We start from the raw sequence: 23,556 nt of genomic DNA, 5'->3' as shown, positions 1-23,556 counted from the left end.
TAATGACGTGGGAAGTGGAAAAACATGTATTTGCTCATGGAGGCGCGAATGCATATGGAGAGGCGAAAATAGAATGAACTTTGAGGGAAAATGAACTTTATAGATGCCTTTGAAGAAAAGTAAGATCAAAGTACATGGAAAAACATGCACATGACATATTTTTGACTTTTCAAAAAGTGACTTTTAATGAAAATCAGACCTTTGAGATGCTATTACACGTAAGACATTTTGTGTAATCGTGTCATGCAAATGGTTGCGAAAAGTGAGTTGAGTGAAAATGGAAGTGAAAAATGGGATTGCATGCATGTGTGGATGGTGAATGAGATGGAAAACATGTAATCGCATTTGTCAGATGAGATGAGATGTGTTGTGACATGAAAAATGGAAGTGAAACATGATGATGCTTTCGCATGAAGTGAAGCAAAAACAAGTTCTTGGGAAAGAACTTGTAACTTCTCCAAAGTGGAGAAAATCGACAAGCAAGCACAAAACACAAAAACAAGCACAAAACAAACACATGCCTTTGGCAAAAGACTCAAACATGTCAAGATGCAATGCACTTCAACACTTAAATTTGAATTTGGAGTTCGAGAAATTCCAAAAGTGTGAAAATGAGAGTTTTCATCGTTTTTAAAGGTAAAATGCACTTTTTATGGCATACATATGGACAAATGTGCAATTTCAAGCTAAAATATACATATTAATAGCAAGATAAGTATGAATTGATGAGCAAGTTTGAAAATGTCCACTTACTTGGAGGTTAAAGAGCCAAAATAGCAAGTTTTATAGACTTGAAGACCAATTCTTCCTCAAATTTGGATTTTCAAACAACTTCTTTACTTTTTTCGTACTTGCATTTAACCACAATTAATGAGCAATGTAGGGTCGAATTTGACATGAAAGTGCAAAATACATGGCCTCCAAAGACAATATCATGCATCTAAAACTAAAAAAAAAACCCCTCTTGATCAAAGGTATGCGTTAGAAATGCATTTTTTTTGAGTTTTTGAACAAAAAAATAACTTTTTTTATTAAAAAATCTGAGCCGTTTTTGCGAAAACGTGGCCCAAAAAATCTATATTTTTGAGTCATTTTTGACTTGGGAATGCAAAAACAACTTCCCCAAATGCATATACATGGATCAAAATGCAAAAAATTGGCTTCAAAATGCATAAAAGTGGATTAAAACCCCAATTTTCCGGTCGTTTTTAGCAAAAACGTGATTCATAAAAGACATGAAATGAATTTGTTTTTGGCTTCTAAGTGCAAAAATGTGAGCCAAGATGTATTGCAAATGATTGAAGATACCAAAACTCCTTTTTTTCTTGCAAAAACATGATTTAAATCACTCAAAATAAATTTATTTGAAGATTTTTCCAAAAATGTGCCCTTGAAAGGAGTTTGAAAAATTATTTTTTAGCAAGATAAATTCATTTTCAATGTTGGAAAATCCATGGCTAAGCAAAAACGACCCTATTGGAGAAATTCTCATGCAAATCCATTGAGAAAATCTCAAGTTATGATCAAAATCGGGTTTTTGGAGGGCAAGAGCACGTTCTTCTTCAAAAACGGACTTTGGAAAGTCAATGCATATATTAAAACATGTCTTGTGATCAAAATGGACCTTTTGGAGTCACTTACACATTTTAAAACATGCATCTCTCCAAAATTGCACTTTTTGGGTGCCATTACATGTTTTAAAATGTGTTTATAGGCAAAAACAGATCTTTTGAGGGAGGATGCATATTTTAAAATGCAACTCACCTTTTAGATGTATAAGCACGAAAACTTCACTTTTGATGTAATAGCATTAAAAAGGTCCACTTTTGATGGAATTTATATGTTATCGTGTATAAAATGTCCACTTATGAAGACTTTAAGTCATTTGATTCACTTAAAATTATAAAAATGTTACAAAATGGGTCATAAACAATATTTATTTATCATATTTTGAAATATAACATATAAACATCATTTAAAAGTAACATTTAGATAAACATTTGATTTTTATAACAAAAAATTAAATTAAAACTATATAGTTATATAGTTACTTTAAGTGAAAAATTAAAAAGTAACTCAATTTAAAATTATAACATAAAGTGCACTATAGTCACTTTAAGTTATAAATTTAAAGTTAAAGTAACTTAAAAACATAACAAAAAGTGAATATAAGTTATATTTATCAAATAGTAAAAGTCAAATTGAAAATATAACATCATATTTTTAATTTGTGTTGTTGCAGCCAAAAGGTCCACTTTTGAAGCACTAAAATGGGGATAACTCTCGATTGACCTCTAGGTTAGACCGAATTGAAAGGAAAAACGAAAGGCATGACATAAGCAAAACCAAAGGACTAGAAAGAGCAAACTCAAACTCAAAAACAAAAAACGGATGATGAAGGCTTCAAAAATCATGCAAAGGCTCGCCAGAAAGCAAAACGAAAAAGACTTGACGAAAGCCTTCAGTAATAGGATTCATTATATCAATGGGTATTGATTGGTTGATCAATACTAACCAATTAAATAACAAACTAAACTCAGAGAAATGCAAAACTAAGCTTGAAAAAGTTTTGTATTGTTACTTGCATTTTGTGGTGACAAAATGCAGGAGTGACAAAATGCAGGACAACAGGGTACATTGTACTAGCTTGATACATGCACGGTTGAGTGCAATACTACTTCTGATAAGATTGTGAAAAGACTACTTTGCTAGAAAAAGAGAGGGTTTCGTTTTCAACAAATGTTCGTGGTTTCTGGGTACCCAAGGGTGCTCTATCTACTCAATCAAAGTTGTCTACAAAGAAGACTATGTTATGGCACTAGAGACTTGGCCACATAAGTGTGAAGGGTCTACAAACCTTAAAAAAATAAAAACCTTGTTGATGGGTTAAATGACTACAATCTTGAGTTTGATTTTTGTGAGCATTGTATCTATGGTAAACAAAACCACATTCAGTTTTACTCAAGTTCTCATAAGTCCTCATGTATTTTGGATATAATCCATTCGGATGTATTTGGTCCAGTTGATGTTCCTTTTATTGGTAGATTAATTTATTATGTTTCTTTCATTAATGATTTCAGTAGCAAAACATGGGTTTATTCCCTTAGGAGTAAAGCTAAGGTTTCCAATCGTTTCAAAGAATTTAAATCAATGGTTGAGTTGCAGATTAGAAAGAAGATAAAGTGTTTGAGAATTGATAAGGGTGGTGAATATTGCTCTAATGATTTTGACACATTTTGTAAAGATTGTGGTATCAAAAAAGAGAAGACAACTCTATAATCTCCACAACAGAATGGAGTTGTAGAAAGAATGAACAAGACTTTGATGGAGAAGGCTAGGAGTATGCTGAGTGGAGCTGGACTGGAACAAAAGTTATGGGTTGAAACTGTAGCCATTGCTTGTTACTTGATAAATAGGTCTTCTACATCAACTCTTGTTAATAAGACACCAATGGAAGCATGGTCAGGCCACAAGCCTTCACTTAGACATATGTGAGTGTTTGGTTGTGAGCCATATGCTCATGTGCCGAAGGAGAAGCGGACAAAATTGAACAACAAAGCTGTCAAATATATCTTCATCGGATATAGTTATGGTATGAAAGGATACAAGCTTTGGGATCTTGTTGAACATAAGGTATTTTATTCCAGAAGTGTTATCTTTAGAGAAACCAAACCTTCTTCTGTTACAATGCAGCTAGAACAGATAGAAGAAAACAAAGATGTCACTCAACTTTTTACTACACTTGAGAAAGTTGAATCAAGGCCCTTTGAAAGACAAGATGTTGAGGAGAGCTCTACGAGTTCAAAATCATCAGAGGAAGAGGGAGAACTTGAACACGAACCTGAACCAAAACCAAATCTTGTTCGACGATTTAATAGACAGAGGAAACCACCAGAAAGGTATGGATATTCTCCTAATATTGAAGGTGTATATTTGAATGTTAATATTGATGAATCGAGATTTGTAGAAGAGGCTCTTGGTATGAATGATTCAGAGTCTTGAAAAATAGCCATGGGTGAAGAGATGACAGCTTTTAAGAAGAATGACACATGGGACCTTGTACCATTGCTTGAAGGACGAAAGCCTGTTGGTTGTAAATGGGTGTTCAAAAGAAAGATGGGTTTAGATGGAAGCATTGAAAAGTACAAAGCACGTTTGGTTATAAAAGGTTACTCTTAGGTTGGAGGAATTGATTATGGAGAATTTTTTTTCTCCTGTAGCAAAAATGACATCCATTCAATTTTTACTTTCTATTGCAGCAACTTATGATCTAGAAGTTGAGTAGATGGATTTGAAGACAACTTTCCTTCATGGCGATTTGGAGGAGCAAATTTATATGATACAACCATAGCACTATGTGGTGAAAGGTAAAAGTCATTTGGTCTGTGAGTTGAAGAAATCCTTGTATGGTGTAAAAAAAAGTCCTAGGATGTGGTACCAAAAGTTTGATACATATGTATTGAGTTTGAGATTTGTGTGATCAAAGTCAGATCATTGTATATATTTCAAGTCTGATGGTGATCATTTCCTAGTTATTGCCTTCTATATTGATGACATGTTAGCAAAAGAAAATGTTTGATTGCAAAATTAACATGTTAGCTCTCAGGAAAGTTTGAAATGAAAGATCTTAGTGTAGCAAGGCACATTCTTGGAATGGAGATTATAAGAGATAGGAAAAACAGACAGCTTTGGCTAGGCCAGAGTAAGTATGTTAGTACTATTCTGAGAAGATTCATTATAAGAGATAGGAAAAACAAATAGCTTTGGCTAAGTTGGAGTAACTATGTTGGTACTATTCTAAGAAAGATGCAATATACAGGATTCCAGACCATTGAGTGTTCCTATTACTATGGGAAAAAAACTTTCTATCTCATAGCGTCCTACATCCCCATTGGAGATGGAAGAGATGAATCAAGTACCATACAAAAGTGATGTTGGAAGTTTGTTGTATGCTATGGTTTGTACAAGACTAGACATTGGCAAAGCAGTAGGAGTACTTTCCCGTTACATGTCCAATCTAGGAAGAGCACATTGGGATGCAATAAAGAGTCTTTAGATACTTGCAGTGTACCTCAGAGTACTCTATATATTTTCATGGAACTGGTAACGAGCATTCCTTGGATATTCAAGGCTATGTGGATTCAGACTGGGTTGGCGATGTTGATAGAAGAAGATCCACCAATGCATGTGTTTACATTATTCGGTGGTCCAATCAATTGGATAAACAAGTGACAAGCTGTGGTTGCTTTGTCCACTACGGAGGTAGAGTATATGGCAACTACTCATGCCTGCAAGGAAGCCATCTGGCTTAAGAGATTGTGTTCAAATATAGAGTTCAAACAGGGTGCAATGATAATTTATAATGACAGTCAGAGTGCAATCTGCCTAGTGAAGAACCCAACATTTCATGCCACGACCAAGCACATTGATGTACAATATCATTCTGTGAGAGATATGGTCAAGGACAACAAAATGAAGCTGGAGCAGGTAGAAACTTTGGCGAATGTTGTTGATGCATTAACTAAGCCCGTGAGCACAAAGAAGTTCAGATGGGGTTCAAAGTCTATGGGCCTCTCGACCCCTAGCAATTAAGTCCATGGCACTTTAGATCTCCCAACTCTTGCAAGGTGTTCGACAAGTGGAAGAATGTTAAGAAACGTGTCTCAACCTTGCAAGCTTTTTCCAAGAAATTCTAAAATTTATTTGTGGTAGTTTTCCACATGTTAATGTGTTGGCAAAAGGTGTATGAGTTGTTAAAAATGTGCCTTGTCCCTAGTAGAATGTAGGTGGGCTATTTTTAGAGTGTAAACAACTCATTACATGACTTCTATGAGGGTCTAAAGTAGGGACAAAATTATGAACGGGAATACTATTTTAACTTGGTTGTTTTCCCATCTTGGAGTTACAAATGTCAAGAATGGGTAACATGTGACATGGTTGTTTTGCTCATGGGTTTATAAAACCACAAGTGGTTTCCAAGTTGTTAAATCACTATATAAGGAGGGCTTGAGGAGGAGTTTGATCATTGAATTCTGTTTGCAAGACTGGATGCTAAAAGGTGTTTCTCCAAGCTCAAGATGTGGTGATACGCTCTTATAAGAACTTGCATTGCAAGTGTATTGTAATCATCTTGATTTGGTAATACATTATGCGGGTTTTGGGGGGGGTGGTTTCTCTTGGAAGAGTTTCCCCACGGTAATCATTGTGTTATGTGCTTATTGTGATGTTTCATTTATGCATGTTTATTTGTCCATTTATGCACCTTTGCTTCCTTACAATGTGCCTGTTGAGTTTTTCCTTTTCTACAAATTCTACGAAATGCTCCTATAATCTAGAGTAGATTTACTAGTCCCCGGGCATTCAGCATCCCATTGGCTATAATAATGCTAGAATCCTGTGCTTATAAGGCTGCCATTTCTATGAGAGGAGCAAAGAAACCAAAAAAGAGAAGCTTAACTCAAGATATTGGTGACCATGGAGCAAATATTTAATTTAGGATAAAGCTATTGGAATAACAAATATGGCTTGTAGAATCTTTACTCTACTCCTTGGAGGACAAGAACTGTGGATTCATGGGCAAAAAAAGAAACGATTTTGAAAGGGGTAGATTTTCATGAGCATATTACTGAACATAGGCATATTTATGAAATGATCTTCAATAAAAATCCACTACAGGATGTAATGATCCTAGCAGTATTTTAATAATTTTATGAAGTATATATTGGCTTTTGCAATGTGCCAGTATCTAGAGTATGTACCAATGTTTTGATTAACATAATGCTCTTGATCAGAGCCATGAACTGAAAATGAGTTTTGAAAGGAAGACAAAATCTTAGTAAAACAGAGGGTGTTAACAAGGAGCAAGGAATGATAAACAAAGAAACATGCCTAAAAAATCCCCAAAAAACCAACAAGAAGCTACAAAAGCAACAAAGCAAGGATGCTGACTCAACATTGAAGGTGTTTTGAATCCAAACCTCTCACCAAAGGGCTTTGAAGAGTACAACCAAGATAAAAATTCTCACCAACTTTTGTAGGAGAAAACTCAGCCGAGTGACTCTCAAACAAAGCTTCAAGATTTCTTTTGACCTGGCAGGAACATCTACCTGTGACATTGAGGTCCTTCACATTGGTCTGCAGCACAATCCCGGCCCCCCCCCCCCCCCCCCCCATTCAGATGCTGATGACACATCCAAACTAGCAACATGTTCCAAGGGAATTGTGCCTCATCTTGCGATGAAAAGAAAAGATGAATCACTAGTTGATTAACTTTGATTTCAGTTGTCTGTTGTTGGATTTCTTGAACTAATCAATATTTGAGAGGGAGCTTGTCTAGAAGATAGTTTGTGATCATATTGCAAAAATTTTCAGATGGAAGTTCATCAGGGGGAATATATGTGGAGAAATTTTCTGGAAATTATTTTGAGATGTAGAATGTAAAGATGCTGGATTTGTTAATAGATTGAGATTTGTGGGATGTTGTTGATGAGTATGTCTAGAGACCTACGGATCCAACTGAGGTTGCCAAATATGATGTTATGGATTGTTAAGCCAAGAGTTTGATTAATGCCCATGAAGAAACCTCAACAAGTAAATTATGGAAGAAATATGGTGAAAATGAATCAAGCCAGAGTTTTAGTGAATACAATTTTCTTGAGGAAACAATTATATTCGTTGAGAAAGGAGGGGGTTGGACAAATCAAAGATCACCTGGAAGCACTACATACATTGGTGGCTCAATTGAATTAGTTGGTATCAAGATGAGGTTTTTGCCTGATTCAAAGGATTCTCGTGTTATGGCCATCAATAGAACTTTCGTTACTTTGAAGACTGAAGATGTGGTGGGATCCTTTCTTTCTGAAGAGATAAGGAAGGAGATATCCATCGACACAAAGGAGTCCCTAACTGTTCATGGAAGACCTAAGAAAAGAGGCAAGAATAATGAGACCTCTAGACTTCCTGGCAGAGTGAATTGCCTTGTGTGATGATAATGACTTCTACAATCAATCATCCTAGACAGAAACTGCTCTGTTCATCCTATGTTATTTGTTAAGAACCTTTTTGAGCCAATTCGAGATGGATCTTAGTTATTATCTTGTATATGGTATTGCATAGAGAAATGGGTCTATAATCTGCCATAGACTATGCCAACTTCTTTTTCAGAATAAGGGCTAAAAAGGTGTGATTAAAGGAGCTCAGCATTACCTTATTTTTTTCTGGATTTCTCCGCCACTTTGTGCAGATCTTAACCAATTATATCCCAGAAATCTTGATAGAACTTAGCTGAGAATCTGTCCAGGCCCAAAGCCTTGTCTGCTCCAGTTGGAAGGCATTCTTCCTTAGAACTTAGCTGGGAATCTGTCCAGGCCCAAAGCCCTGTCTGCTCCAGTTAGAAGACATTCTTCCTTGTCTCTTCTAAGTTGACTGCTTTGTATAGATCCCCATTTTCTGCCACATTGATTAGGATCGGTATGTGGCTAAGAAAAGCTTCCCTGTCCTGCACCTCATCAACTGAGTCTCTATTGAATATTTCTCAAAAATAATCAACAGTTGTTTGAAAGACCTCCTTAGCCGTGTGAACACAGGAGCCATCCTCCTTTGCTATTTCTCTGATAATTTTTTTGCTTATGTTCACCATTGTTGATTTGTGAACATATTTGGTACTTCTATCTCCTTTTATCAGCCTGTTCCCTAGACTTTTACCTCTAGAAGATCTCCTCTTTCAAAATTTCAGACAAATCAGATTTGAGTCTCTTTTCTGTCTAAAATTCTTTGCCACCCATGCCCTTCTCAATAACAACTTCATTAAATCTAAACAGTTCTTCTCCAGTCTATATTTCTCGTTGAAGATGTCTTCGAAATGGTTTTGATTCCATTATTTGGGGCATTTCTTGACATGAGATAGTTTCATCCTGAATTGCAGCAATTTTGACTTATCCCTACACTTAACTTCACCCAACAACTTCTTTATTAAATGATGCAAGGATTTGTCCCTCAACCACATATTTTTGAAACAAAAGGGAGAGCCACCTTTGGTCGTCTCTTTGTTAAAAGTTAATAGAACCAGATAGTGATCAGACCCAGTGTATGGGAGAACCAGTGACTCAAAGATATCATGATTATCATTCCACCCATCAGATATGAAAAAACGATCCAATTTTTCAGCAATGCGAGTGAAGCACTTTCTTCTATTGGTCCAGGACAGATTTCCCTCAAGTTGTTGTTATCCACCCATTCTTGAGAGTCCTGTTGGGCCTGAGTATAAAATTGCCTTCCTCCTTTCTTTTCAGAATATCCATGGTGGCATTAAGTCACCCCCACAATTATAGGGAGGTCAGAATTCTGCCCCAGCCAATCCTTTATCTCCCTCCATAGAGCTGTTCTGGCCAATGTGGCAGTAGGTCCATAAATATTGACCACAAGAAATTCCGTATTCTTGCTCAAATTTCTGCATTTTACCACCATCCATAACTGATTCTTCTTGTGTAAGGAGCAGGATATTGACAACGGATTCCAAAGTATCCCAATTCCACCTGATGCACCCCATTGCATCAACAAACACCCCATTCCACTATTTCCAAGTTCTCATATGCTTCACACTTTCTTCCTTGCCCCACTTTGTTTCCTGCAGTAGGATAATGTTTGCCCTACTCTGTCAATCTGACACTTGATTCAGCAAAATTTTCTAGGGGCATTAACTCCCCTAGCATTCCAAGTTAAAATCCACATTGCGCTTTTGGAAGGACATACTCCTTTCCGTTTCGCAATTTCCTCTGACCTTCAGCACATTCAGCCAATATCAGTTTATCAGCATTTGACCTATGGCCCTCCTCTTTGGAGCTGTTATTGTAGGTTTTTTATATGTCAAAGGAGTTTGTTCAATACCAAGCTCCACCCCCATGATTACCTGTTCATTGTCTGATTCAACTTTTTCATCCAATTCACATTCCTTGTTCACCCCTGTCGACCATCCTTCCTTAGATCCCTTCATTTGATCATTTTCAGCATGCTCTTGCATGTTGAGTTTTAGTAAACAGATTTGTCTTCTTCCAAAATCCTTCAGAAATAACTCTTAAATGCCCAAATTGAAAGACAAACTTTGAAACCAACTATTGAATCACTTGCAATCATTTTGTCAAGTGCTCTCTGAATTTTGAAATGAAGGTACAACTCCCTTCTCTTGATTTAAAGTGAATGATTTCTGAACATGTCTTTAACCATAAGGCACATAAAGAACACTCATCTATTCATCAACATGAAATGGATGTAAACATTGATTTAAATAAATTAAAAAGAAAATCAAGTATATGGCGCACAAACCATCTAATCAATCTTCCCATTTACAAAGGAACAAGGGCAGATTTTAATATTCATTCTTTGCATGTATGAAAGCATAAAACCAACTGATTTTATAATACACAAAAACCCTTGATATATGAAACCAAGACAAATTTTTGAATTAAGATTGGAATAACCAATAGATCACTCCCAACTAGAGAACTATAAATTCAAACCAACTGATCTGAAAATGCATTTCCCTTCATTTCAAATATACATACAAAATGACCAACTGATCATTTTGTCTCTGTACCATAAAAAAGTTTGCAAAAATAAAATAAAATAACCTCCCTCCACTTCTCTGTTACTACTTGAACCCTAAAAATGCCTCCCCTTTCCTTGAAAAATGCACAGGAATCTGCAAAAGAGAACCCTGTTACAATAGATTTTCCCCTTTTTAAAGAATTTTCACCCAAGTAGTTCCCAACTACCCATAACTTCCTTTCATTTATATTTTATTTCCCAGTACTTTCTCCCCATACAAATATTTCCACAAATGCCTCATTATATTATTTCAAATTCAATTTCCCGATATATCCTACCCCCATCAACTTGCCTAATTTACCATTTTTACTTTCAAGGTCACATTACAATAGTTTTAATTAATTCTTTGTAGAATTAATTATGTGAAAAATCAATGTTACCTTAAAATAGTTTGATATTTAATTATTTTGCATTTAAATGTGATAATATTTAATTCTTTAAAGAAATAAATATAATGCAAAATAATTTGTAAAGATTTTCTCTGAAAGCTTCTTTTTTTGGTTCTAAGAAGGGAATACTTAGGGTTTCAAAACCCTAGGTAACAATTGGCTCTTTCTGGGGGCTGCATTCTATATCAGGATCTAGAGAACTCTAGAATCTCTGGGGCACTTCAGTACTTTACTCATTGGACATAGAGTCGCCACTTAACAAATTCTTACATTTCTGATAAAATCTTTTCTGCACAATTCTTTGTATTTAATGTATCAACTATATGGCATTCTAGCTGCACTACAAAAATCCTTATGTTTCAACCATTCCTATGAGGAATGTATGAGGCTTCCATGGCTGTCTAAATTTTTACTTTCTCAAAATAATGTTGTCAAGTGCCATTGTATGCTCCATCATTTTGTCAGAATTCTTCTTGATCAGCTTACACTTATCCTTGTGGTTGATTTGTGCCTTTCAAGTAAAGGTGACATGTACCTCCTAGGTGAAGCTAGTATGTTCCTTTTAGGTGAGAAAGGATGCTTTTAGGGAGAATGTGATCTGCATGAAACATGAGGCATTGAATTTGTAGGAGAAGGTATTTGAGACCTGGTAGGTGAAGCAAATGTGTAGTGTGCTGTTGACACCAATCTAGATGGTGATCCTGATTCCTGACACATTATTTGCAAGTGAAGGCAATTTGGCTCTTATAGGAGATAGGGACCTTTGTCTCAATGGTGTAGATGATTGCCTTGAAGGGCTCTTACCTAGAGAATCAACCCTCCCATCAGTGAAAGATTGCGGACTTGACATCTATTTTGGAACCAGATATCCTAATCTAGATTTAGCAACAAGAGACACTGAAGACCTTTCGCTCAATTCCATTTGCATAGGAGAATATTCTCGGTGATTGTGAGTTGCCATCTACATAGAGAGGCCACCTTCAATTGTATCCTCTACCAAAGGCTTCTCTGTGTAGGGTTGGTAATCATAATCATCTCCATCTTTTTTCACAATTGATTCAGATCAAGATCAATTGATCTTCCATATTCCTCCCTCATGCCCCTAGGTAAATCTTCCTGCCTGTCCCAGGATCTTGTAGGCGATTCTAAGGCCATTCCTCGTTTCCACTTGGAGCTTCTAGATTTTCATAAGCCAACATCAATCTTTAATTTCAGACATTGTCTTCAACCCTAACATGTTGTTGTACGCCCACTCAGTATCCAGATCAATATCAATCGTTGGCCTTCACCTTATGATATGTATATATAGTGCAAGTCCCACAGTGCGTAGCTGTCTGCCAAAGCATTTCAAATTGCAAATAGAATTATCTTGAGAGTTGCATGAGCTCTTTCACCATAGGAGTATTGATCGTCCATACTTGATGCTTCCACATGCTAATGTCAACAAGATGCATGGACAACTACCAAACCTATCATAGTTGGTGATTTGAAGCTTATCCAAATGCTTAGGTGCCAATGATTATTGGGATACCGAAGCCATTAAACTCAAGTGCACGCCAATAGTCTAGTACCCATCTAATTTGTGAGCAGTTAACCATACTTGGCAGATTTGATGATTCAAGAACCATGTACATTGCCCATTAACATCCATTGTCAATAAGTTGAGCCAGACACTATCAAAAACTTTGAAGTCAACTAATTACACTAACTTTGGACTTCACATTTGATTTGATAATTTGAAGATAATTCAGGTCTTCAAATTCTTTGGATATATTTTGATCCTGTTATTAGGCTCGAACAGTAGCCGAAGAACGCTTGCCTCCCATTAACAACTTAATCCTAGGGAATCAATGGAAGTGTGTACCATTTATATCTCTTAGGATCTGGTGTGTTCCATTGACATTAACCATCAACAAGTTACCATATGTTTCTTTTCCCTACATTCCTTTCACCAAAAGAGGTGAAGTCGCAACATGAAGTTAAAGAAAACCTTCAGAGCAACCAAGCAACCATCTTTTCTCCATGAGCTCCCAACTATCAATTGATTGACACCATGATTTGGATATGTGAAGAATCACATGATGATATATCTCAGGAACTCTTATAAGGCGTTGAAAAGAAACATCATTTGGTAATATAGGTAAAATCCCACAATAATTGTCTTCCAACTTTCTATTTGATGTACTTAGTAATATATTGTCTTTCACTGAAATAGCTCTCTACAAAAATTTAGTAAACACACTTGCACATAATGTCACTAAATCTTAGTAGACCCCTATCATTAAGCATCCCCTTTGAACATTATTTAGCAACATGACATAAGATTATAGATATACAAATGAGAACATTAAGCTAGTCATGAGCCGAATGTCAAGTATGTAATCCAGATTTCAATACAACTTTAGAGTGCCACACCTTCGTGTTTTTAGGCTCAGTAAATTTTGAATCTGTGAATAATTTGTAACAATACAATGTTCACAGTTATGAACACCCAATAAACAAGGCATCATATCCTCCATTTTCATTGATATCCAACACATTTTTGTTTTTTGGACAATTGACCTCCAGAAAAATATATTTGAATGGTTTTACACATGACATTGGACAAGCCACACATATATTAATGTTAATATTAATGAAGGTTTCAAATATTTTACCAATCATGAAAGGTGAATATACTTCCACTATAAAGACTACCCATAAAACCCTAACTTCTTGAAATGCAAGTGCAAAAATGTGCAGAGCCTACGCTACTTTATCCAACGTAAAATAATTTCAAAGTTTCTTTCAAATCACCTGTCATTGGATACCTTTCATTGTACCATTATTATATTTTTGCACATGGCTCTCAAAAAACTAATTTGTGAATAGGAAATTTGAATCTGGCAACTCTAGAAAGTGAAACTAGATGAGCACAAGATGTTGCCAATCAATGAAGAGGGCCTTTATTTCTTGAGATTTTTCAGAATATGGATTGATTCAAGGAAAGGGGAGAAGGTTCAAAGCTTATGTAACCTTTTTGAAGGGAAACGACAAGCAAAACAAGCCAAAATTGCAAAATACGGCAGTTATTTACAATGGAAAGGGGGAGAAGAACCTAAAAACTAAATATGACCATTTACAGAGTGATGAAAATATGAGCCTTTTCTGTTAATGTTTGGTAGCTTCAATTGGATAAACTTTGAGATTAAACTCAAGTTATATATATATATATATATATATATATGTTTGTAATTTAATTAATTATGTTGTTACCATTTTAATGAATAGACATGTCCAATGAAGAGACATGTCTCCTCTTGATTTATTATCAATATAAATAAGAGATTGTTGCAAAGTGGAAAACACATACCAAACATAATCGCAATGCTTAGTACATTTCCAGCAGATTCTCTATTAAAAAAAAAGAAAAAACTACCATTTTCGGATTTACTTTTGGAAAAATGGATGCATATTTTGTTGAAGGGCAGGCAATAGGACCGAAGTAATGTTCATCTCAACTATGAAAGGGAATCCAAATCTTCTTCCGTATTTTTCAAATCAGCATTATCTTTTACAACGATAGATGAAATGTCACTAAATTTTTCCATACCTTGATTTTTGGATTGATTGTGTGATTTTTCCATTATAAATTGCTGCACCAATTCTTCCAAAAGAGGAGAGAAGAGGTCTCCAAGGGGTTGAAAAATGCACGAATTCTTTTCTTCCTCTTGATTGCCATCAAGTTCCCTCTTCAATATCTTTTTCTTGTTCATTTGTCATTCCTCTAATTTCTTTTTTCTTCACACACTTTCTTTACTTTTTCTGGCTCTTGTACAAGAGATTTTTTTAGATGAGGATAGCACCATAGAAAGATTTTAGATATCCCACTTGTTTTGCCAAATCGTCTACAACCTGTCCAATTCGATTGTCACCAAATGGAGGTATAAAGATAAAGATATCCACATCATCTTCATTTCTTGCAAGAGTCCAATCCCTCAAAATACCTAGATATTTATGAAATACCTTATGGTATTCATCTTCAATAGGGCCACCAACCTTCATCCTGGGGAAAGTACCTCTAAATTTTGGATATCAACTTCACAAGGTACTTTGAGATTCCCCAGTAGAGTTGCCCAAATCTGTTTGTAAACAGATTTGTCTTCTTCTAAAATCCTTCATAAATAACTCTTAAATGCCCAAATTGAAAGACAAGCTCTGAAATCAACAGTTGAGTCACTTGCAATTGTTTTGTCAAGTGCTCTCTGAATTTTGAAATGAAGGTACAACTCCCTTCTCTTGATTTACAATGAATGATTTCTGATCATGCCTTTAACCAGAAGGCACACAAGGACCACTAACATCCATTCATCAACATGAAATGGATGTAAACATTGATTTAAATAACTTTAAAAAAGAAAATCAAGTATATGGCGCCAAGGCCATCTAATCAATCTTCCCATTTACAAAGAAACAAAGGAAAGATTTTAATATTCATTCTTTGCATGTAAGAATGCATAAAACAGACTGATTTTATAACACACAAAAACCCTTGATAAATTAAACCAAGACAATATTTGAAATAACATTGGAATAACCAATAGATCACTCCCAACCATAAAGCTATAAATTTATACCAACTGATCTGAAAATGCATTTCACTTCATTTCAAATATACATACAAGATGACTAACTGATCATTTTGTCTTCGTACCATAAACAAGTTTGCAAAAATAGAATAAAATAACCTCCCTCCACTTCTTGTTACAAGTTGAACCCTAAAAATGTCTTCCCTTTCCTTGAGAAATGCATAGGCATCCACAAAAGTGAAGAAACCCGTTACAATAGATTTTACCCTTTTCCAAGTAGTTCCCAACTACCCATAACTTCCTTTCATTAAAATTTATTTCCCAATAGTTTGTCCCCATACAAATTTTCCTACAAATGCCTCATTTTACAATAAAATTAATTTTTTTAAAGAATTAATTATTTCAAATTCTTTTTCCAATTTATCCTACCCCCATCAACTTACCTAATTTACTATTTTTACTTTCATGGTCACATTACAATAGTAATAATTAATTCTTTGTAGAATTATGTGAAAAAACAATGTTACCTTAAAATAGTTTGATATTTAATTATTTTGCATTTATATGAGGTTATAGAATTAAATATAATACAAAATAATTTGTAAATATTTTCTTTGAAAGCTTCTTTTTTTGGTTCTCAGAAGGGAATACTTAGGGTTTCAAAACCTAGGTAACATTGAGCACATTCAAATGTCCAAAGTTCTCAAGCTGATGCATCTCTACGCTATTAGTGGTAACAATGTCCATGCTTGGATTATTATCTTTACGAGGAAAGACAATCATTTGAAGGTTTTTCTCTACCGGGTCCAAGTTTAAGAAAGGCACATCCTCTCCAATAGTGTTAGTCAAATAGTTATTATTGCACTTCCCTACTGATGGAGCTCTAAAATTTTGCGAAATTAAGGACCATCATTTGAGAAATAATGTCTTAGAAATAACCATTGATGCCAAATCAAAGATACAAATTACGAAGGCTTCATGCAGTGGGTTGTGGATATACTCATACTACATATGATGAAATATATTCAAAGCAGTTCTACAATAGTCCAATTAAGATCAATGATGAATGATTCCTACAATCAGAAACATAAAAGTGTATAACAGTCAAACTTGACGCATCACCATATTATGTTACAAATAATCTAGATTCATATGCACTGGAAAAGATTTTTGATACAGCATTAGTGACAGATATTAAGCAGAGATTGTGTTGAAAATGATATTTCCATATTGATAACAGAAGCAAGCAACTGTTGAAGTGATTGTGACAGAGTAAAAACATCCAGTAATATATTCTAAGGCTGTGTCTTGGCATTTTTTTAAAGTTCTTCCTTGAAGTAGACATGAATGATAAGTAAATTAAAAATGTATTATGTGGATGCTTCAGCCATCAGCAAACATCTCTGAGAGTAGCGGCAAGGATACTAAACAACTAAGTAGCCATAAGAGAATAATGATATGTGATAAGGATGCACCTACAGCCACAATCATTAAAATATTATCAAACTTTAATCGGTGATTTGTACACTGATAAAACAACGATGGTATAATGTGTGGTGCAGAATGATGTTCAAAAGAAAAACAATATTAATAGAATCTGCAATAGAACACCTTCAACCACGCTATGAATCAGCCACCATTTTGTCGTATTCTTTAGTGGGTAGATCGAAACATGAGCAACTTATACGATGTAAACACGAGAATGACCAGGATTTATTGGAACATGGTGATAATACTCGAGGTTTGATAAAATACTAACGGCAATGGTTATACACAGACAAAGTCACGCAAATCAATGGAGATGGCACCCCGTGAATTCTAAGGAAATAATAAGAGGATACGTGCGAGCCTGATTAAGTTTAATAAAGGATTGATAATTGTTGGCAATATCAGTGATGAGATACGATGAAATAAGGTGTACAGGGGCCGCTGAGGAGTGACAAATATGAAGACAACATAATTGACAGACAATCGAATTACCTTTTGTCATTTCTTTCCTCATGCGCTGGAGAAACTACAGGAGATTCGAGTCATATAACACCTAATATTGAATCCAGTTTATGTAAGAGTATATATCTGATGATGCTTTATGTCTTTTGCAGGTTTGGGGAATGCACGCAGGAGGGAGAATATCTGTTCAAAATGGAATGCAGAATGCGAACAATGTTAAGCGGAACACAAAATTTATTATCAATTAAGAGAGCCACGTTTATAAAAAATTCGCAAAGTCGTGGTGGTCGGGGTGGAGCAAAAGTCAGATGATGTGTTGAATCTTCCAAGCGGTGCATCCATCCTGTAGCGTCATGTCACGTTGTGAGGACTGTCGATTTGTTATCCTCAATATTATAATCTGAATGATAATAAAGTAACCATACGATTAAGGAGCTTCGATTAGAATTCTTTTGTTTAGTTATAACCGTGAGTAGTGAAAACACACGATTGTTCATACTCATGTCTTTTCGTTATGTATAAATATAAGACACAATTCATATTGATATACAATTTTCTTATAAATTTTACATACCCAAGTTATATATGCACATTTGATATATTATATTTTTTTATCGGCAAAGATAGAGTGACCCGAGTTATATATGCACACTTGATATATTATATTCTTCTATCAGCAAAGATAGAGTGATTGAACAAAGCTTGTGGATTTAAATTACTGGTAAATTGTGTGAGCTCTGGATAAATTTGCTGCATTTTAAACTTGATAACATAGATATTGTGAAATATTTAATTGTTTCCATATTTATGTCTAGTTTGTCTCCATATCACGAAGGTTGAAATGTATTCTAAACTAGTTTTAAAATTGCTTTCGTATAATTGATCCATTGCATTTGGATTATTACTTTGTTTATAGTTTAATGATATTAAACTTTATAAAGTTGTACATTTCAACTTATAATCTTGACTCTATTTGCCTATTTAATTAAGCACTAGTCTTTATAGTACTCTTGATTCATAATCCATAAGCTAGCAATTATTTCATATCTTTCCTTTGAAGAATTAATATATTCATTTGTTGCAATAATCCATAATAGTTATTTTTATGTAAAACATTTTCACATTTATACAATCATTTATTTTTGTTATTAATTCATAATCCGCAAGTTTAAAGTTTTCAATAATTCTTGCTGTTTGGAAAACTTTTGTTGCATTAGCATTTTAATCGATTTTCTATAAGTATCTTGGATCCAAGTGTTTTGTTCATATCAGGGGCACCTGCCTTGGCCTTGCAGAGCCAGAATTGAAGGGGATTTGGATCACATCGATTAGTCCCGTCAAGTTGGCCATAATTGGTCGAATATTCTAGCATCGAGTTAGCAAGACTCGTAGGATTCCAATATGCGATTTTGGGAACCAACACCTACCTCTGGGACATGTTGTCTATCTGTTGTGACATCCATGTGACCTTGTTTATCATAATGCATTTCTTCTCATGAGCATGTTGATTCAGTGTGGAAGATTGAGGGACTCTTTCCAAGCACACTCTTTAATTCCAAGATCCCTAATCTGTCTATAGATCTATCTCTCCAGGGAACTGATCAAACGGAGAAATTTTGATGCTAAACTTGGCATAGTTTCCATATGCCTCATTTGTTAAGATACCATCCAATTATTGAAATTCTCCCAAACCCTTGGCTACATCTTTTAGGACTTCCTTGTCCCAATATTCAATCGGCAATTTGTAAAGCCTGATCCATACTTATTTCTTGTTAAATTCAAACTTCCCTTGGTTGAAATTTGGCTCCCATTTATCCAATAGTAATGAATAATTGTGAATCATTTGATTGCCCTGCATTTAGATCCTATTCCTGTCCTCTGTCAATGGTAAAGTGATCATAAAGAAAGTGTCTTGCAAGTTATACAATTCAAGATCGATCCCCCATTTGCAGTAAAACAAGTCAAGTAATCTATTAGACACAATTGATCCCCCACACCATTTCAAAATCAAGCTAGTTTCTTTATATTTCTCAAAGGATTTAATAATTCTCTTTTGCCTAAGCTTAATAGAAATGCAAAGATTATCCTTTGAATTAACCGATGTTTCTATGACAGCCGCTTGGTTCTCCCTTGCCGGGGTTTCCACCTTCCATGTTTTGTTGGTTCTATTACTAGGGTTAGAGTGATCTTTTGCCACTAATTCTCCTAAGTGTTTGTGTTTTTCTCATACTGCCCATACCAATTGATTTTGTTCTTTGGAAACCTAGCCTTGCTCACCTGATGGTCTTACCTCTTACTTTTGAAAAAATACTGATTAAGAACAAGAGATTTCCAATGGCGGAAATTTCTGGACTGAAATGATGGTGGCTTCCTTTTTGGTTCTCCCCATGACTTATCAACCCACTTACCATTTTCGAAAACCCATGGCAGACAAAAGCAGGGATCTAATTGCATCGGATTGTCATAAGCTTACTGACCCTTGTTGATTCTATCTCTGAATTCATTCATGGGGATCTCTAACCCGATTTCATCTCCTCATTTTCTCGGCCTCTATCGCTCTACGGAAGAGATCAAAACCTTCCATTCCTTTGCATTGTTCACCACCACTGCTGGTTATACAACCATATGATATCCCCTACCTTTCTTCCTAATGCCCTCTGACCTTCCTACTACCAAAATGAGCATTATATGTCTTCTCGTAGCCCTTTCTGCTCAGTTTGGTTAGTGAATCCATCAAATGGATGTCAAGAGTGCTTATCTCAATGGCGATTTTCTGGAAGAGGTTTACATGACACAGTCTCCAGGTTTTCCAGATTCAAGTAAAGAATATCAGGTCTGCAAATTGGTAAAAGCTCTCTTTGGTCTCAAGCAGGCACCCCGTGCATGGTGCATCAAGATTGATAAGTATTTGACCGATCAAGGGTTTCATCGGAGTCCTTGTAATTTAATTTGTATGTCAAGAATGCTAATGGTGAGATTCTTCTCCTTGTCATCTATGTTGATGATCTGAACATTGTTAGTTGTGCAACACATTTTGTTGAGCAAGCCAAACAAAATTTGTGTCAAAATTTTGACCTGCCTGATTTGGGACTTCTCCAGTATTGCCTTGAAGTAGAAGTTCGCCAGATTGATACTTCCGTTTTCATATTACAGTTGACGTATGCCAAAAGTTTGTTGGACAAATTTTGAATGTGGGATTGCAATCCCATCTCTACACCTATGGAGAAAGGGCTGAAACTTTCAGCTAAATCAGATTCACCAGTGGAGAATGAGTCAACATTCAGGCAACTAGTGGGTAGCCTTATCTATCTCACTGCCACTAGACCTGACAGCAGCTATGTTGTCAGTTACATTTCTCACTTCATGACAACCCCCAAGGCTAAACATTAGGTTGCCGCCAAGCATGTGTTGCAATATGTGAAGGGCACTCCTGATTTTGGCAATCTCTATGGAAGAAGTCAAGATCCTTAGCTCGTTGGTTATACAGACTTAGATTGGGGAGGTTTTATTGATGACGGAAGTCAACTTCTAGGCATGTTTTCAATTTGGGCGCAAGTGCAGTCACATGGGCCAGAAGGAAGCAACAAGTAGTATCACTCTCACCTATTAAAGCTGAATACAGAGGAACAGTTAAGGCAGCTTGTGAGTCAGTTGAGCTTCGTTGAATGCTTGCAACTTGCCTATGTCTCAACTAGGTGCTACTCTCCTATTCTATGATAATGAGAGAGTTATGAATTTAGCCAAGGATCCAGTCTTGCACGCACAGAAAAAGCATGCAGATCTTCATTGTCACTACATCCAACAGCTTGTCGAAGATGGAACCGTGGTACAGAGGAACAGTTAAGGCAGCTTGTGAGTCAGTTGAGCTTCGTTGAATGCTTGCAACTTGCCTATGTCTCAACTAGGTGCTACTCTACTATTCTATGATAATGAGAGAGTTATGAAGTTAGCCAAGGATCCAGTCTTGCACGCACGGAAAAAGCATGCAGATCTTCATTGTCACTACATCCAACAGCTTGTCGAAGACGGAACCGTGATGTTGTAGTATGTATGCATTGAGGCCGACACTGCAAACATCCTCACCAAGTCTCTTAGTCCAGAAAAGTTTACCAAGTTTAGGGGGCAACTTGGTGTAATTGATAGACTTACCATTAGGGAAGGGTGTTAGAAATTTTTTTGTATCTCGTTATATTTAGCTCGTTCTTCTAAAACCATAGTTAATGATCATCTAGGCTTTCTTATTTAGCTTGCATATTCAGTCCTTATCTAGATGTTGTCTTTATTTAGACAACTCTGTTTTTTTGTCCACACTATTATTAGCGTTTGTAAATGCTATTTAAGTGTTCATTGTTAATTAAATTATCATCATGTTTTTAACAATTTCAGAAGCAAGTTTTTTGCTTTTGTTTTTTACCTCATGTAAAATGTGCCATCAAAAGAAAGAAAATCACACGAATACAAGCTCAAGAATGTAAGAACGGGTGATTGTCTATTAAACTAGAACTCAAGGATTTATTACACTCAAAAGCCTAAGATTCACATAGGTTCCACTCTTTGACATTGAGCCAGGAGACGGCTTCTGTCAAGCTTTGAGAGCAACACACTTAAAGGGTAGATGATAAACTACCATTTCAAAAATTTAAAAATAGAAAGAATAGTTAGATAATACAGAATAAGTATGTACCTTTTATGTTTTAGTAACTAATATGCGACATTCTTGTTGTGTCATCGATATAAAAATTTGAAATATAATTTATCAAATATTACAAGAGTTATCAAAATGTGTATTTATCAGATGACTTGTCTATGAGACTAACCTCTCTGAAAACAAGGGATACACATACAAAAAATTCACACAAGCTATGCATTTTTGTGTATGTCCATTCAAATGCACATCCATAACCTTTTCTCCTTTATATTATATAATTTATCAAATATTACAAGAGTTATTAAAATGTGTATTTATCAGATGACTTGTCTATGAGACTAACCTCTCTGAAAACAAGGGATACACATACAGAAAATTCACACAAGCTGTGCATTTTTGTGTATGTCCATTCAAATGCAAATCCATAACCTTCTCCTTTATATTGTAAAAATTGTAATTTAAAAATAATAAAAGCATTTCAAAGAAAAGGAATGGGATTTCTTGATGCTTACTGCAATGGTGCATGCCACAAGGCCAGGTTTTTCTCTGTGGTCTTGTCTGCAACAAAAAAGAAGAAAAGCTCCCACATACCAGGGAATCGAAGCAAATATGAAACCAATTATGAACCTGGGACAAAAAAGATTGCACCTTTAGTTATTTGCCTGCAGAAGAAACTATGAAAATTAAAATGACAACTTCGCATGCTGTGCTAAAGAGGGAGTGATAAATGTTGATAAAGATGGCAAGGTAGCATGGTATATGAATCCAACATCCATAAGCATTTGCCATTGTTTCAGAGTTTTGATTTTTTTAGCATTTTAGAATTTCCTTCTCTTTCTAAACTTTAAGCAAGTTTATATGCATGATAAAAAAATAATTTCCCAGGCAAAAAGGTTCCATCTTTCAAAAGCCTAGAGAGCATAACAAAGATATAAATTCCATGCTAAATAATTATGCCAGTAATAAGATATGTAAAACAGATTTGCAGACAAGATCACAGCATGTGCTCCTACTTACAATGTTGCTACATTCTGTCACACTTACCTCTACACTCGTGTGAGCAGTTTATACTAAACCTGCAGAAGTGTGTCCACTTAACATCTTAATTAATTATGGAAATAACAGAATTGTATGATCATTCCTCTGATTCTTAAACCACATAGAATGCTCTAGCAAGCTATAATGTAATGTCCCCATTTTCGTCAGTATCAGAGTTCCAGGGATTAGCCTATTATTGTGATCCTCGTAGGCTATATATTGTGGATAGAGGGTCTTCTAAAGTGGTGGCTTTGCTTGGGAGGGTCTTATCTTCTCCACAATTTAGTAAGCTACCGGTTGATCTTCGTTTGGCTCAAATTGGACTTTGTTTGAGCTTAGTTTTGTGTACTTACTATTTGTA

The 23,556-nt window shown here is 35.4% G+C and overlaps 1 protein-coding gene across 1 annotated transcript in view; it reads right to left on the bottom strand.

Annotated features, from left to right (window-relative positions):
* LOC149553088 (uncharacterized) overlaps positions 1-23,556 on the bottom strand; it is a 74,032-nt gene that overhangs the window by 5,050 nt on the left and 45,426 nt on the right. The window contains exon 3 of the mRNA XM_089788603.1: positions 22,670-22,784. Coding sequence (XP_089644729.1) covers positions 22,670-22,784 — 115 coding nt within the window. The remainder of the gene's footprint in view (positions 1-22,669; positions 22,785-23,556) is intronic.

The sequence above is a fragment of the Cupressus sempervirens genome, chromosome 6 (assembly GCF_028749045.1).
Source record: "Cupressus sempervirens isolate cs-2001-9-10 chromosome 6, ASM2874904v1, whole genome shotgun sequence".
Classification (NCBI taxonomy): domain Eukaryota; kingdom Viridiplantae; phylum Streptophyta; class Pinopsida; order Cupressales; family Cupressaceae; genus Cupressus; species Cupressus sempervirens.
The sequence above is the reverse complement of the archived record's forward strand: the minus strand, read 5'-3'. Positions and strand labels throughout refer to the sequence as shown.